Source organism: Microtus pennsylvanicus, chromosome 4 (assembly GCF_037038515.1).
Source record: "Microtus pennsylvanicus isolate mMicPen1 chromosome 4, mMicPen1.hap1, whole genome shotgun sequence".
Classification (NCBI taxonomy): Eukaryota; Metazoa; Chordata; class Mammalia; order Rodentia; family Cricetidae; genus Microtus; species Microtus pennsylvanicus.
Genome location: NC_134582.1, coordinates 30,651,243 through 30,666,123, shown reverse-complemented (window position 1 = coordinate 30,666,123; position 14,881 = coordinate 30,651,243). Strand labels below are relative to the sequence as shown.

Here is a 14,881-nt window from a genome sequence, read left to right as displayed (position 1 = left end):
GTGACAGATGCGGCTTTCCACTGTGACTTGTTATTTTTATGCTGACTTGTTTTATGTTAGCTCTAATTAAGTATCGACCGTTGAATAGCTTTTTAAAGACTTTTTGCTTTGAGGCTCATTGTTTTAGTTTTTTGGATCACTCTTCTTCCCTTTTATATCTTTCTTGTTGAAATAATTGAAGTTAAATATTCTCTCTCTCTCTCTTTCTCTCTCTCTCTCACACACACACACACTAATAAATCTAGAGAAAACACATATTTTTATTTTTTGTGACTTTTTTTGGCTTTGAGTTTTATTTTGTCTTATTTTTACCTTGACTGTATTTTAATGAATTCTTCATTTCTAATTTTTAGAAATTTGTATAATAAATTATGACTTTGAGGGAAATACCCAATTTCAAGCAAGTTTTTTTCAGTTAAGTACTTTAGAAGAAATGTGACCAGGTTTAATAAGAACCTAATAACCTGTGAGAGATCTTTTTCATGAAACAGAACTCTTGCAAGCTTGAAGGGTGTTCCTTAGTTACTCTAGTTCAAAGAGAAAGCTTTCTTGTGACTTCTATTACTTCCCACTTGGTGACATTTTTTCTCAGTGTCACTTGGTAAAAGAACACAAAGAAAGCAATTATGAAGGTAGAAGGGGTTTAGATTAAGTTTTAGTAGTTGGCTTACTGTACTAGCTTTTATTTATGGCTTGAATTTATAATGCCTTGTAGATTATGAATCTAATACTATCCTTTGATGGAGTGATACAGGTGAGGTCACTGTATGATAGAATAGAAGTGTTTTTTTTTGTGCTGTTTCTTTAACAAAGAATCCTATTGTAAGGCTAAAATTATATATATTATGTGTATGTATACATATGTAATATAGTCTATGTGGACGGGGTGTTGTGGTGCATTACAAAGGCCATAGGACAATTTAGGGGAGTTAGTTCTTTCAAGTCTTTGTCAGCATATGCTATCTCTCTCTCTCTCTGTCTGTCTCTCTCTCTCTCATTTTGGTAAATTTTTATATTGATAAATTTGTATATTTTCTGAGTTTTGATACTATTGTATAAAAATGTTAGTTTTTAAATTTTTTTGATTGTTCATTGCTAGTATAGAAATCTGTCTGATTCATATATTGATTTTGTATCCTGAAACTTTGATAAACTCACTAGTTTGCATATTTTACAGATTACTTAAAGTTTTCTGCATTGTTTGTTTATATTGTTGATAAAAATAGCATTTCTTTTTCCAAACTGGACAGCTTTAAAATTTTTGCTATTATACTTATTATTTTATGCATGCTTATGTGTGTGGGGCGGTTGCGCATGTCATGGTACTCATGTGGAAGTCAGAGGACATCTTTGTGGGTTCATACTCTCATTCCTTTATGTGGATGCTAGAATCACCAGGGTTCCATTGAGCCATCTTATTGGTCCCCAAATACACTTCAGTAATTAAATGATGTTTTTCTTGATTTTTTTTTTTGTAATGTCAAGAATTTTTCCATTGGGTATGGTGGCGCAGGCCTTTAATCCTAGCACTTGGGAGGCAGAGGCAGGTGGATCTCTGTGAGTTTGAGGCTAGCCTGGTGTAAAAAAAGAGTTCCAGGACAGCCAGAGCTGTTACATAGAGAAACCTTGCCTTGATAACACCCCCCTCCAAACAAAAAGAAAAAAAGAAATTTCCATAAAATAATGAATAGAGATAAAGTAGTAGATATTTTTAGTTTTGGTCTTGACCCTTAGACTGTGTTTCTTATAATTTAACTTAGGCCAAGTTTATTGGCAGTAAGATTACAAAGTCAAGTCCTGTCTAGGCTAATAAGTGTAAGTTCAAGGTCATTTTGGAAAAGTTTATGAGAACTGATTTCAAGTAAAAAGCAAACAAGGGGAGAAAAAAATGGAAGAAGAGCTGGGAGTTTAGCTTGTCTTGTATCCCCAAGGCCCTAGGGACCATACTCAAGTACTACATAAAATGAATGAAAAGACTAAGAGAAAAAAAGAATGTTACAGGTTTTTCATAGTTGTCTTTTGTTGGGCTAAATAAATTTCTATAACTTATTTTGCTGAATTTTTATTTAAAACAATGTTTTATGGTGCTTAGGATCAAGCCGAGATCATGCTGGGAAACACACAGTCACTGAGACATTACTGTGGTTGCTGAGAATTTTTATGATGAATGCGTGTTAGATTTCTCAAATGCTTTTTATATCTCTGAGATGATCATACAATTCATGGCTTTTAAATTTTAATTACTAGTGTGTGTGTGTGTGTATGTGTGTGTGTGTTATATGCATGTTAGTGTTGCAAGTATGCAGTACATGTGGAGTCCAGAGCAGGTCATCAAGGCTTTCCTTTATTACCTCATGATAGACTCTCATGGAACTGAACACTTGCCTTTTTAGCTAACAAGCTCTTGGGGACTGTTTGCTTCTGCTTATTTCTCCAAGTCCTGGGTTGCAGCAGTGGCAGCCATATGTGTTTGCTGGGAATTCAAACTCAGGGTCTTGTGCTTACAGACAGAGCAACTACTCTTATGTACTGAGCCCCCATAGGTTCTTCCCCAATTTCCAGAGATTTACCTTTGAAAGTTAAATTAGCTTTATATTCTAAGGGTGAAGATTACTTATTCAGATAACATCGCAGTTACCTTCTTAAGAATTGTAAGCTTGCTTATGAGATATTTTCTATAGTTTTTGTAGCTTGCAGTGATTTTGTGTTTGAAACAGTATAATATGGTGGGTTGAGAACTCTTATTTCTAAGAGTTCTTGTCACATGATATTTCTTGGCTTGTAGTAGAATTTATCAGTTGTCTTATATTTAGATAAGGTTTCATTTGTAAGGTTGTATTAAAATGTTTACTATCTATTATATATACATATACACACATATAAAACGAAAAAATGAAATGTCTGCCCTGGCAATGCTAAAGCATGCATGGGCAGTCCGTATATGGCAGTTCTGTTGAACTTGTTCATATTGGCTTTCATGGCCTAAGTTGATGAAGATGACTGACCAGGTCTCTTCCTCAAGAGGGCACCAGATCTCATTACAGATGGTTATGACCCATCATGTGGTTGCTGCTGGGAATTGGACATAGGACCTTTGGAATAGCAGGTACTGATCTTAACCACTGAGCCATCTCTCCAGATATACATACATATACACATGCATGCATATATACACAAACATATATAGTATATAATACACACGCGCACACATGAATGAAGACAGATAACTAGTCAGAATATAGAGTCCAGAATATGAACATAGATGATCAGCTGAGTTTTGAGAGTAATGCAAAAACAGTTGAGAGGGCAGGGAAAATCTTGCCAAAATTTAGAATAGCCAGATTATCATTATTGATCAAAATGGATCTATTATTTTACTCTATACCTAAAGCAAAAACAAATCTACTACAATGTGTATAATAGGTTTAAATATAAGAACCCAAACGGTACAATCTGTAGTCATAAAAATAGAAAATCTGTGGTCCCAAGTCCTAATCAGAAATTTTTGAATTGGCCATAAGCCAGTAGGAATTGTAAGAGGGAAATTTAGCAATAAATTAATACTTCGTGAAAATACAAAACACACACACAGTTCATTAATGATTTACAATAGTAACATTTGAAGTTCAAGAGCATCAGTCATCAGTAAAATACTGTTAATCCATAGTAAGCTTATATGTCATAGCGATTGGCCTGGATAAAATATAAAAGACTGATGATACTAAACTTGTAAAAATCTGGCAATCTCATATTGCTGGTGGAGATCGGAAATGGCACAATCTCTCCACACTGTACTTTAGAACTAGTGTCCTATGAAGTTGCGTATGTGCTGCCACATGATGTGATGGACTCCTCAAGTTGAATGAAAATGGGTGGTCAAAGACTCAGGATGTTCATGATATCTTCCTCCCACAAGAGCTGCAAATTTGAGCTTACTTAGGTGAATAGGTGGATTTATTGTGGTTGTCTTCATGAAAAGCAATAAGCTCTTGATGCATGGAGCTCTATACAAAACATGGTGAAGGAAAGAATTCAGATAGGAATCTGTATTGTATAATTCATACTGTATGAAAAGAATATAATCTGTAATGACAGAGCAGCGAAGTGGGATCCTCAGGCTAGAGGTTGGAGGTGGAAAGGGAAATTAATAGCAGAGCTATTTTAAAGTCTCCGAGAAATTTCTTGATCGTAGTGATAGTTATGCAGGTGTGGTGTCAAGGGTATATTTTACTACAGTGAGCGAAGCTTTTCCCTCTAGTAATTATCAAACCTGACTGCACTTCACTATCACCTACTAAGCTTTCCAAATGCACCTACCTCTGCTGCACCATACACAACAAGTCAGTTACTAGAAGAAGCCAGCTTCTTTGAACTTGTGAAAGTTCCCACAGTGCTTTCAGTTGTCATCTGGAGTTTGTAAACAGTGTTTTCTTTATATTACTTTTCCTCTTTAAGTCTCCGAGACCCTAAGCCATTTTACTGGGTTTTGAGAATAAAGAGCTCTCCTATAACTTGCCGTCTTGGAAAATGATAGGCACTGATTAACAGTGTAAGCATTATTTGTAAATTCAATCAAGTGCTGTGGGAACGCAAGGTTCATTTTGCTGTAGATCAGTACAGGGAAGTTTGTTTTTCTGGAAACATTGAGCATTGTTCAGATAATACACAATAAGATGGCTCATTTGAAAAACTTATCTTGCATGCTGCACTTTCTTAAAGTATTTTTCTTCTCATTTGTATTGTCGTATTTTAAAAATCAAGGAATCTCAATTTTTCAGTGACAGTATTGAAATATTTTTGTTTTTCTCAGAGTCTTAGTCTGTTACTCTCAGTCATTTATATTCTACATATTTTATTACAAAAACAAAACCTTAAAATGACAGTTGTTCTAGTAGCACTTGGGGAAACAAATAATAGTAAAGGAGTTATTAATGCTGCTGTGTCTGACATGATTGATATGTGGTTGCAATACTAATTCTATTTATTGTTAATAGAGAATATGTGAGATGGAAATTTTGTCCTTCTATTCTATGTGTTTAGGAAATTCAGAGTTAATGCTAAGCATTTTCAGCTCCAGGGTTTCTCAGGCTCTGTAGCATGTTCTGCTCTGACTCTTTAAGATGGATCTATAGGATACAGATATCTCAGTTTGACCATTTAGCCCCTTTTCCATTCATTCACCTCTAAGTTCCATGGATAGGCATCTAAGTAGGTAAATAAATTTTCGGTAGCACTGAAGATATCATATGGCATATTTTAAAGATGATGATCTGTAGAAAGAATTTATATATGATTTTGGTATTTATAAATAGTAAATCTATATTTTAAATTTATGTCATAAATTTAGAAATAATCTTCATTTTCACATATTTCACTGGTAAGTGAAAGTGAAATTTCCTATTCTCCTCTATTTCAGAGCAGAGTAGAAGAGATGACTTAGAAGCTTTAGGGCATATGTTCATGTACTTCCTCAGAGGCAGTCTTCCTTGGCAAGGCTTAAAGGTAATTATTTTTTGTGTTTCTTTATTGGAGTTCATAAAATCTTAATGTGTATTAAGACCTTCTGTTACAACTAAATAGTTTTTAAAACACCACATTCTTGCACTCTCTTTCCACTTTAGGCTGACACATTAAAAGAGAGGTATCAGAAAATTGGCGACACGAAACGAGCCACACCAATAGAAGTGTTGTGTGAAAATTTCCCAGGTAATGGACAATGATAAACTTCATGGATTGAAATGTGCTTATGCATAAAGAAGGCTAAATTTCATTGCTTAAGTTTATAAGTACTTTTTTGTATACATTGAAAAGCAGGAGCACTCTAGAAATATGATTTAAAAGTTGGCAACAATTACTGCATAGATCACAGAAAGTTTGTATATTTGTTCCACAAGATGACATTATATGAAGAAAATTCCATCTTTTAATTACCTGAAGACTGACTAAAGCCATTTTTCCTTCAATGATTCATTCTTAATAAGTTGAAATACATGCTGAAGAATATGTGATATCATTTAGTGCACTGTTAGTTGTTTGAATCTCAATGTCAATGTTGTTAAAAGTATTGCTTCTATTTTTAAAGTACTATAAAATCTTACCGATTTTACTAATTTTAGGGAAATTTTATATTAGTGTATACATTTTGAAAATAATTCTCCTCTAAGCATTTTTGGCAACTCAGAAGCAAAAATAAGGTTATTTTTTAGTCCTAAGTTTAAGAAATGGTTTGTCAATTAAAATTTTATGTTTGAGATAGAAGCTTGTTGAGTAACCCAGGCCTGTCTGTGGCCTTGCTTTATTCCCTGGTTGGAGTAATAAGAGCGGCAGGCTGCGTCCCAGGCACCCGGCCGCCCCCACGGCTAGCTTTACCCGAAATAACAACACACAAACTGTATTCATTTAAACACTGCTTGGCCCATTTCTATCTAGCCTCTTCTAGGCTAATTCTCACATATTAATTTAGCCCATTTCTAGTCATCTGTGTTGCACCCCAAGGTGCGCTTACCGGGAAGATTCTAGCCTACGTCCATCCTGGGTCGGAGCTGAATCGCATCTCTGCCTCAGAGCGCAGAGCTATCTGCATCTACCCGGGAGAGGGGAGCATGGCGTCTCTGTCTGAGGCGTCTTACCTCACTTCCTCTTCCTCCCAGCATTCTGTTCTGTTTACTCCACCCACCTATGTCTAAGCTATGAGCCCAAGCAGTTTGTTTATTACTTAACCAATGAAATCAACAGATTGATATGACACTCCCACATCACCTGGTCTGGCCTGGGACTTGCTGCCTTCTTGCTGCAGCCTCCTGAGTGGCCTGTACCACAAAGCTTAGCTGTTGGTAGTTACTAAATAGCTGATGTTGCTTGCATTGCAACATGAAGTATAAAGAAGATTAACTCATTCAAGATGGAGGTCTTATATCACTTTGTATTCATGGCTCTTCTGTGTAATGGTATCATAATAATAAAGTCAGTGTTCTGAAAGAAATAGCATGTGTTTCCTTATTTACTGTCAGTAAACTTTATTTTCTCTCTTGATGTAACTTCTATAAATGGCAGATTAAGCAATATTGGTGAGAGACCTTGAAGTTTAAATCTAGATAGATTGAGTGACTGTATTATGAAGCGTATAAGCAATTTTCCAGGAAAAAATGGAGGTGCCAGTATAATTAACCCTATAATTACACAGCAAGTGGAATAACAAGAAAATCTCTCTTTGAGGAAAGTCACCAGGGCACTATGTTACACTATGAATTAGTGGGATCAGAGGAGCCGTGAAATCTTCATGTCTGAGATTTCAGCACTGGTAACCTACTGTTTCTTTGTATAATGTTGGGATACTCTTTTTTTTTTAAAAAAAACTAGTTAACAATTTTACCCAGGTTTTTGTTTTTATTTACTTTTAAAATTATAAACTTAAAAGCCGGATGGTAGTGAGGCACATCTTTAATCCCAGCACTCGGGAGGCAGAAGCAGGCAGATCTCTTGCTTGAGGCCAGCCTGGTCTACAAGAGCTAGGTCCAGGATCGGCTCCAAAGCTACAGAGAAACTCTCTCCCGAAAAAGCAAACTAACTAAATAAATTTTATATATATATATATATATATATATATATATATATATATATTTATTACCCAACTCTTTGATTAGAAATTAAAAGAAAACTCATTGTGTTCTTGCATCAGATTTTTTTGAGATGATTTCGCTTTTTTTGCCAGTTCATTTGATTAAATATGGCTCAAGGTGACGATTAGAAATTTTGTTGCATGTTAGTAAGTTAGTGTGTGTTGCTAATGTGGAAGGAAACACAGAAAACTAGTTCAGATGCTTCATGTGAGCTAGTTCACAGTGAAGTGGTTTGAGTAAATTTTAAAATATGCATGAAGTATGCCTGTGATTAGACAGTTGATCATTGAGCCACTAATTCATTCTCTAGTACAACTCAAGATATCTATTAAAAAATTTAAAAAATGTTTTAACCTTTGGTAATAAGAGTTGCAAACAACTAAATGACTCACTTCCTTTCCTCCTGTTTCCATTCTCCCTTTCTTTCCCCCTTTTTAAATTTTTCTGTAATTGAAAATTTTAAATTGAAATAGGATTTTGTTAACTTTTATTGAGTATTATAGAGATACGTAGTCAGAATAACTTTTATTTCCTTTCTAGAAGAAATGGCAACATATCTTCGTTATGTACGAAGGCTAGATTTTTTTGAAAAGCCAGACTATGATTACCTAAGAAAACTTTTTACCGACCTGTTTGATCGCAAAGGATATATGTTTGATTATGAATACGACTGGATTGGTAAACAGTTGGTAGGTACTTTATGCTGCTAAAGTAAAAGATTATTTATGGCATTTTAAATAGTACAGAATATTTCTATTGAAGATTGAGAACAGTTTGTAAGGAATTCCTTTTATTTCTTATTTGGGGACATTTTTTGGGGGTCATCATACTTGGAATTTTATACAAGCTCTGCTACTGGATTTCCTGCTTTTCATAAAAGGGTGATGAGTTATTTTGGACTTTCTATCTTAATTTGTTTTTAATATTAAATATGATATTTTATATAGTATTATGGTATTATAGTATTGCTACTTCTCTATAGTAACCTATGTTCTGCTTTGATGAAAATTAAGAATTTTAAAAGCTTCTGAGTCAAAATATTAAATATCTAATTTCGTTATTTAAGTAGTATTTTTTAAATTTGTAATGTTTTTTATTTATATATTAGCATTGGATATGAGATTCATAAATACATTTTTATTTTTAATGTGAGAAAGTACCTTAAAATTAATAAAAACAGTAGAAGACCCTTCCTATATACAAAAGTCAGTACACTGAAAAGTGTTTAAATGTCTTCAAAATACTTTAAAAAGTAACTGTGGTCTTTTTACTTTACTCTAAAAGCTTTTATCAATTGCTTGAGAACAGTGTTGCTTCTTAAAGACTTAATTTACTTAGCAGTATCATTTATTGATTCATTGATTCTTTTAAGCAGCTAATGAAACTGTTTTAGCTGGGACTACTGAGGCAGGCCATTCAAGCAGTAATTGTTTTCTTGTAGCCTACTCCAGTGGGTGCTGTTCAGCAAGACCCTGCCCTGTCATCGAATAGAGAAGCACACCAACACAGAGATAAGATGCAGCAGTCTAAAAACCAGGTTTGCTGTCCTTTGGATATGAAATCTCTACTTTCATTATTGAGATGCGCATTTTTCTTCAATGGGTCACACATTATACACACTTGAGAGGATTGAAAGTACTTGTGTTTTCAGAAAACTTTTAGTTTGCCATTAATTTCAGAATAATTACCAGTTCCTAATTCATGCTATGAATTAGTCAAAACCAAGCAATGTTTGGTGCTGTTAGGATGTAAGTGTTAAAATTATACCAGCTTGCTCTTTCTCTCTGTAGTTAATTCAGTGGGTTATTTATTGAATTTCTGCTGTTTAAAGTGATTTTTTTTATTCATGTGTTGAGAAATACAGAGGCAAAAAAAAAAAAAAACAGTCTATAGAAGTGCTTTAAACTGAGTGACTGAGTGGTGCTTAGCAAGAACTCACTTGTCCCTGGAAGCAAACGAACATGAATGTGTTTTTACTCTGCATAAATTAGTTTCCTAAGCCTTATTTTCTCACCTATTAAGTAGTGGTAATACATGCTAACTTCTAGAATAAAATTTTTAATTAGAATTCTAATAAGATAAAATAAAATAGAATATAAATTTATTCTCAGTAAATCTGAACTCAAGGATGGTGTTTGTTCTTATGAATTTTACATTAAATGCACAGATAATTTTGAAGTAGAGTAAACTGTACCACTTGGAGTATATGCTTGGAATATACCACTTGGAAGATATGCTATATGCATTTCCATATCTAATATAGAAAATGTTGTTTCTTGTCATGAACCTGCAGAGTAAATGGACTTCTTTTAGGCAAGTAATGGAATAAAGACATCTTAAGAGTAGTGAGCAAGAGACAGGAAAAGAGAGGAGAAAAGAGAAAAAGGGGTGGGGAGAGAGAAGAAAGACAACAGAAAAGCAAGAAGCTAAAAATCAAGAGATTATTTGTTTGAGGAGTATAGGTCAGTCTAATTTGCTTGAAACAGAGCATAAATTAGAGAGAAGGTATGTAAGAGTGATTTGAAATAAGAGTAAGATCGAGAGTGAAGAGTTCATGTTTCCTGGGGAAAGGCATGGCAGCTGTTGAAAAGTTCAGCAGTTCATGTCTCTTTTGCAAGAAGATTCTCTTTATTTAGATTCTATCTTGCCTCTTTATTTTCACTTCATTTATCCCATTAAAGTCCAAGTAATGGTTAAAACAAGATGAAAACTAAAGGATAAAATATACCATTCATTAAAACATATAGCTGGACAAAATGCTCACTTTAGGGCATAGTTAACAATATGTATGGTATACCTGATTTAGAAAGATTTGGTTTTAGAGTTTGACACAGAAAAAAAAAACCGCACATGAAAAGTCGCACGAACTAATTCAACTATAAGTAGTTAGTTGATAACTTGAACAATCTGACGCGATAACTATGTAAGTATAGGGCTCAGAGGTTGAGAGCTGGTGTTTCTGTTTTCTAAACTAAAGTTATTTCTTGGATGTTCCTGGAAGAGTGTCAGTGATTGATACTCCCTAAACTCCTCTGCCCAAGCTCTTGTAGTAAAGCTTTGTAGTAAGGGCCGCCTTCAGTGTTGAATTGCTTCACAACTTAAATACTTTTAAGCTTCTAACTTTCTACTTATGACAGACATAGCTCTTTTAATATAAACTCTCTGAGGGTGGGGTCTGTATTTTCTTTGTAGTTCTTTTTGCCCCAAATGCAGGGAAGATTTTCTATGTATGTGTAATTTCAGTAAATCCTTTGGGATAGGGCTGTGTATGGGATTTGAGACCTGAATATACAGTCTCCTCGTTAAAGAAAAGTTATGTGCATAGAAAAAGTTCAAAATATCCATGCATCAGTTATGTTTTTATTTTGTTTTGTTTGTTTTATGACAGACCCCATGGTTCACAGTCCAAAAGAGGAAAAGCATGAGTTCATTAAAAGGGCTGAACATTGTAATGACTGCAGACAGAGGCAGTCAGTGGTTCAAGTTCAGGGGAGCTACAGTTACATATAATATGTTAGGTACGTGTTAGTGTTTATAGAAGGAGTTCACATAGGTTTTTAATATAGTGTTTATGCAGTAAGAGTTCACATAGGTTTTTTAATATTTTCTTACATAGGTCTATCACCAACTGCCACAGATACCTGTCTTGATTTTAGCATCTTTTTCATTTTCAGATTTGGTTTCCTATAATTTATTTAAATGTCAGCTCCCAGTCCACTAATTCTGGCTGTGCAGTTAGCAAATGATGAAAAGACAGAACTCTCACAGTGGTTTTGATGGTAGACTTCATGCCATGGCCTATGTAATTTTGCACTATACAGTTTAATTTAGGAAGCTTACTCCCAGAATGTTTTTTTTTTTTCACGTCCTTCTACTTATATTTAACGTCTGTTCCAGAAAGGGTTACTCTGGCTTCCGGTGTACTTAGGCTTCCCTTAGCTGAGCACACTTGGCACTTTGTGGCAAGATTTTGTGGAATTCGGTAGAAAAAGAAAAACAGCACTAGAGACTTTAGGATATTCATAGTTAGTGCCAGGATCTTGGTAGCGTTATTGAAGCTGACTGTGGCTGAAATTGCCACTGTGCTCTTTGCTGGTCTGTGTCCTCAAGACAGTGTTGAATGTCATTGTCCTTATCCATGAAATTCAGATTTTATCTAAAGTTACTAATTCAGAACCAAACTTTAAGAACTCTCCTTGTCAGTATTTTCTGAGTGTTCCTGAAATAGAGAAATTGCAATTAAGAAGCCATTCTGATTTTTACTAGTCTAATACTAGTAGCCTATTCTTATTCCCATAAAGATTTACCAAGCGATCTCAGAAATTCCAAAATTTTCAATCTGTTTCATTAAAGAAGGCTCTTTAATTAGAACCAAGTTTTTTTTAAAAAAAATTAAATCCACAAAGAGATTGTGGGATTATGATTTTTAAAAATGTTTTGTTATAGTCTCATAGTATTGTGCATAGTGCTTTTTACTTTTCAAAGACCTTTTCTGTTTTCTCCTGTTATACCTGCAGTAGAAACAGAATACAATAAAAGAGAGGAACATCTCCTAGGATGTCAACCTTTTCAGGATTTTTCTTCTCACATTGCTAAAAGTAGTTGCCCATGGGAGAAGCTCTGCGGACTCTGTAAGACAGGGTGGTGGCTCGTAGTGCGCTCATGTCACTCTGCTCCCTGGCTCTTGGATAATTCGCTTATGAACTTGTGGGATCTATGGCTTCCCAAATTTTCTACTTCTAAAATTTTTTGGTTCTAACTTACTTTTATTGCTGACCATTATTCAATTTATCAATAAAAAATTATCTTTCATCTTCAGAGATAAATAACTATGTATGATTCAGAATAGAAAGAATATTTTAAATTTCCTTTTTTACATTTGTTTTGTATATTATAAGGATGAGATGTTTAACATATTGGGTTTTTCTTCTTCCATGCATGCCACATGCATTAAATAAATGGCAGTCGGCAGACCACAGGGCAGCTTGGGACTCTCAGCAGGCAAATCCCCATCATTTGAGAGCTCACCTTGCAGCAGACAGACATGGTGGCTCGGTACAGGTATTTTCTGATTTTTGCATGAGTGATTATTCCCCAGATTTATACAACTAACCTTTTTTTGAGCTCATGGCATGATACTCTATCCTTATGAAAGCTTGTTGCCGAATTCTATCCATAATTCTATTTCTTTGTTACTTAACCAAAACCAAGTTAACATGGTCCAGGAAGATCACCAGGGATGCTACACTTTTGTGTGCCGTGGTTTATTTTTTGCAAGTACATGCAACAGTATTTAAGTCATATTCACGGCAAGTTAGAAAAAAATGAGTGTGGTTAAGTATGCATTGAGCTAGATTTTTAAATGTGAAGTTTAATATTTTTATTAATGCTTTAAATAAAACATTTACAAAACTCCCCCCCCCCCTTTTACTGACTTTGCTTCCTTCAAGATTCATAGATATCTGAACGTTTTCATCTGTACTACTTGGAAACATGGCCCTGTTTGCACTGCTGTGCTATACATTCATAGATACTCAGTAAGCTGTGGTTTCTGCACCTTTAAAGCACATCTGTCAGCAGCTGCCCGCCACTGTCCTGGCCACCAGGTGTAACTATTTAGGTGTGATTATGGAGACTGCAGCCTTATAGGGCTTTACAGTGGCTCCTTAAGCCAATCTGAATACTAGCTCAGAGTAACTGATGACTTCTGTCGCAACCTCTTTCAATTTGAAAGCCCTATGTTTTGGTTTTGTTCCTCTGCATATTTCTGCTTGAACAATTTTCCATATTTGATCAATTTTGCATTCTTTTTAATACATTATTAATCAACATAATCTATATTGAATCATTTTTATTTAAATTCTAAAAATCAGTTCAAAATTAAGTCTTAGGAGCTATCTTGTTTTCCTCACTGATACATTTTAAAGTATGTAGCCACCCATTTATATATAAAAATATATAGATTTTTAGTAATATGCAGTAGAAATATTTGAATAGTTACATGAACTCAGGAGTGGCAGACTCAGGCAGAAGTACCTGAATTCATATCATTGGAGAAGCTAAGTGAGCAAAGTATGTTTAATCTGCATAAAATGTTTACCCATATTTTTGCTTGCTTCTGAGTCCTTTTGTTTTGCTACATGTTTTGCTAGTGCTCAGGGAGATCTGCAGCAGCGAAGGCTCTAATAGAAATCTGTCCTGCCATTTATAGGGTCGCTTTGACTCTGTTTTCCTGGTCTGTGGCTCCTCTTATGTGTTTCCCAGGATGAATTGTTTTGGTGTTGTTCCATCACATTAGCTGTAGTGCTGTTTTCCCTTAGAGTGCTTGTACTTTTTTCCTGTCTCTCCCAAACTTTTCTGTCTGTTGAGACTCCTTCCAGCTTCATTCTATTCTGTGTGATCAGTTTACCCAGTAGAATTCTAGTAGGAGAATGAATGCATAGATCAAAATAAGAAATTATGCTCTTTTTATTGTTTTCTTTTCTCTCCTATCTTTTTTTGCATTTTTTCTTTTTCTTTTTACATCTCTATCAGTTTTTCCTTACTCCACTGTCTTTTCAATCATAAACTGACTTAATACAGTAAACATTTTCAAAAGTTTAATGAGTAATTTACTAACACCTCAAGTATGTCAATGCCAGAATCTTATCCTACTGCAAAATAAAGAATGTATTTAATGCATTTGCAAATTATCTTATGCACATTCAGAATTACTTGAATTATTATGATTATATGTACTTAGACTAATGAAAATGTAGTTAAAACTAATGAAATGAAAGAAAAGTACCTAAAGGCTAACTACTGTGATTATTATTATTGAGTACTTAATCCTTAATCAGGGTAGAAAGGGAAGCAGTGTGTTATTCTCAGGGTCTTATAAAGGAAAGTGCTGCAGAGGTTTTTAAGAACCCTTTTTAAGAGGTTTGTTTTGGCCTCTTGAAGGATCAAATGGTGTGTGTGTGTGTGTGTGTGTGTGTGTGTGTGTGTGTGTGTGTGTGTGTGTGTATAAAATCTTAGCACATTAGGCAAGAGTTCTAACATGATGCTGCAAGCCTAGCAGTTACATTTGACAGGCTTTTCCTAGTCAGTGATAACCCCCATTACTGTAGTTTTTTATGTGGAACAGTGAAGCACTATTAACATTCTAGGCTGTTTAGAGTTGACCATGGTGGAATTTCTTGAAGTTTTGACTTAAAGAAAGATAGTGTTTATCTCTGTGAGTGTGGTGATACACGTGTTCAAATGATTGTGTGCCCATGTGC

General features: G+C 34.7%; 1 protein-coding gene across 12 annotated transcripts in view; it reads left to right on the top strand.

Moving 5' to 3' along the window:
• Window positions 1–14,881, top strand: part of Csnk1g3 (casein kinase 1 gamma 3) — a 93,504-nt gene that overhangs the window by 58,945 nt on the left and 19,678 nt on the right. For 5 of the 12 annotated variants that reach the window (XM_075968645.1, XM_075968650.1, XM_075968648.1 and 2 more), the window contains 5 exons: window positions 5,417–5,502; window positions 5,622–5,706; window positions 8,160–8,308; window positions 9,061–9,156; window positions 12,585–12,680. In XM_075968645.1, coding sequence (XP_075824760.1) covers window positions 5,417–5,502; window positions 5,622–5,706; window positions 8,160–8,308; window positions 9,061–9,156; window positions 12,585–12,680 — 512 coding nt within the window. The remainder of the gene's footprint in view (window positions 1–5,416; window positions 5,503–5,621; window positions 5,707–8,159; window positions 8,309–9,060; window positions 9,157–12,584; window positions 12,681–14,881) is intronic. The other 7 variants (XM_075968652.1, XM_075968656.1, XM_075968653.1 and 4 more) reach the window with 3 other exon arrangements.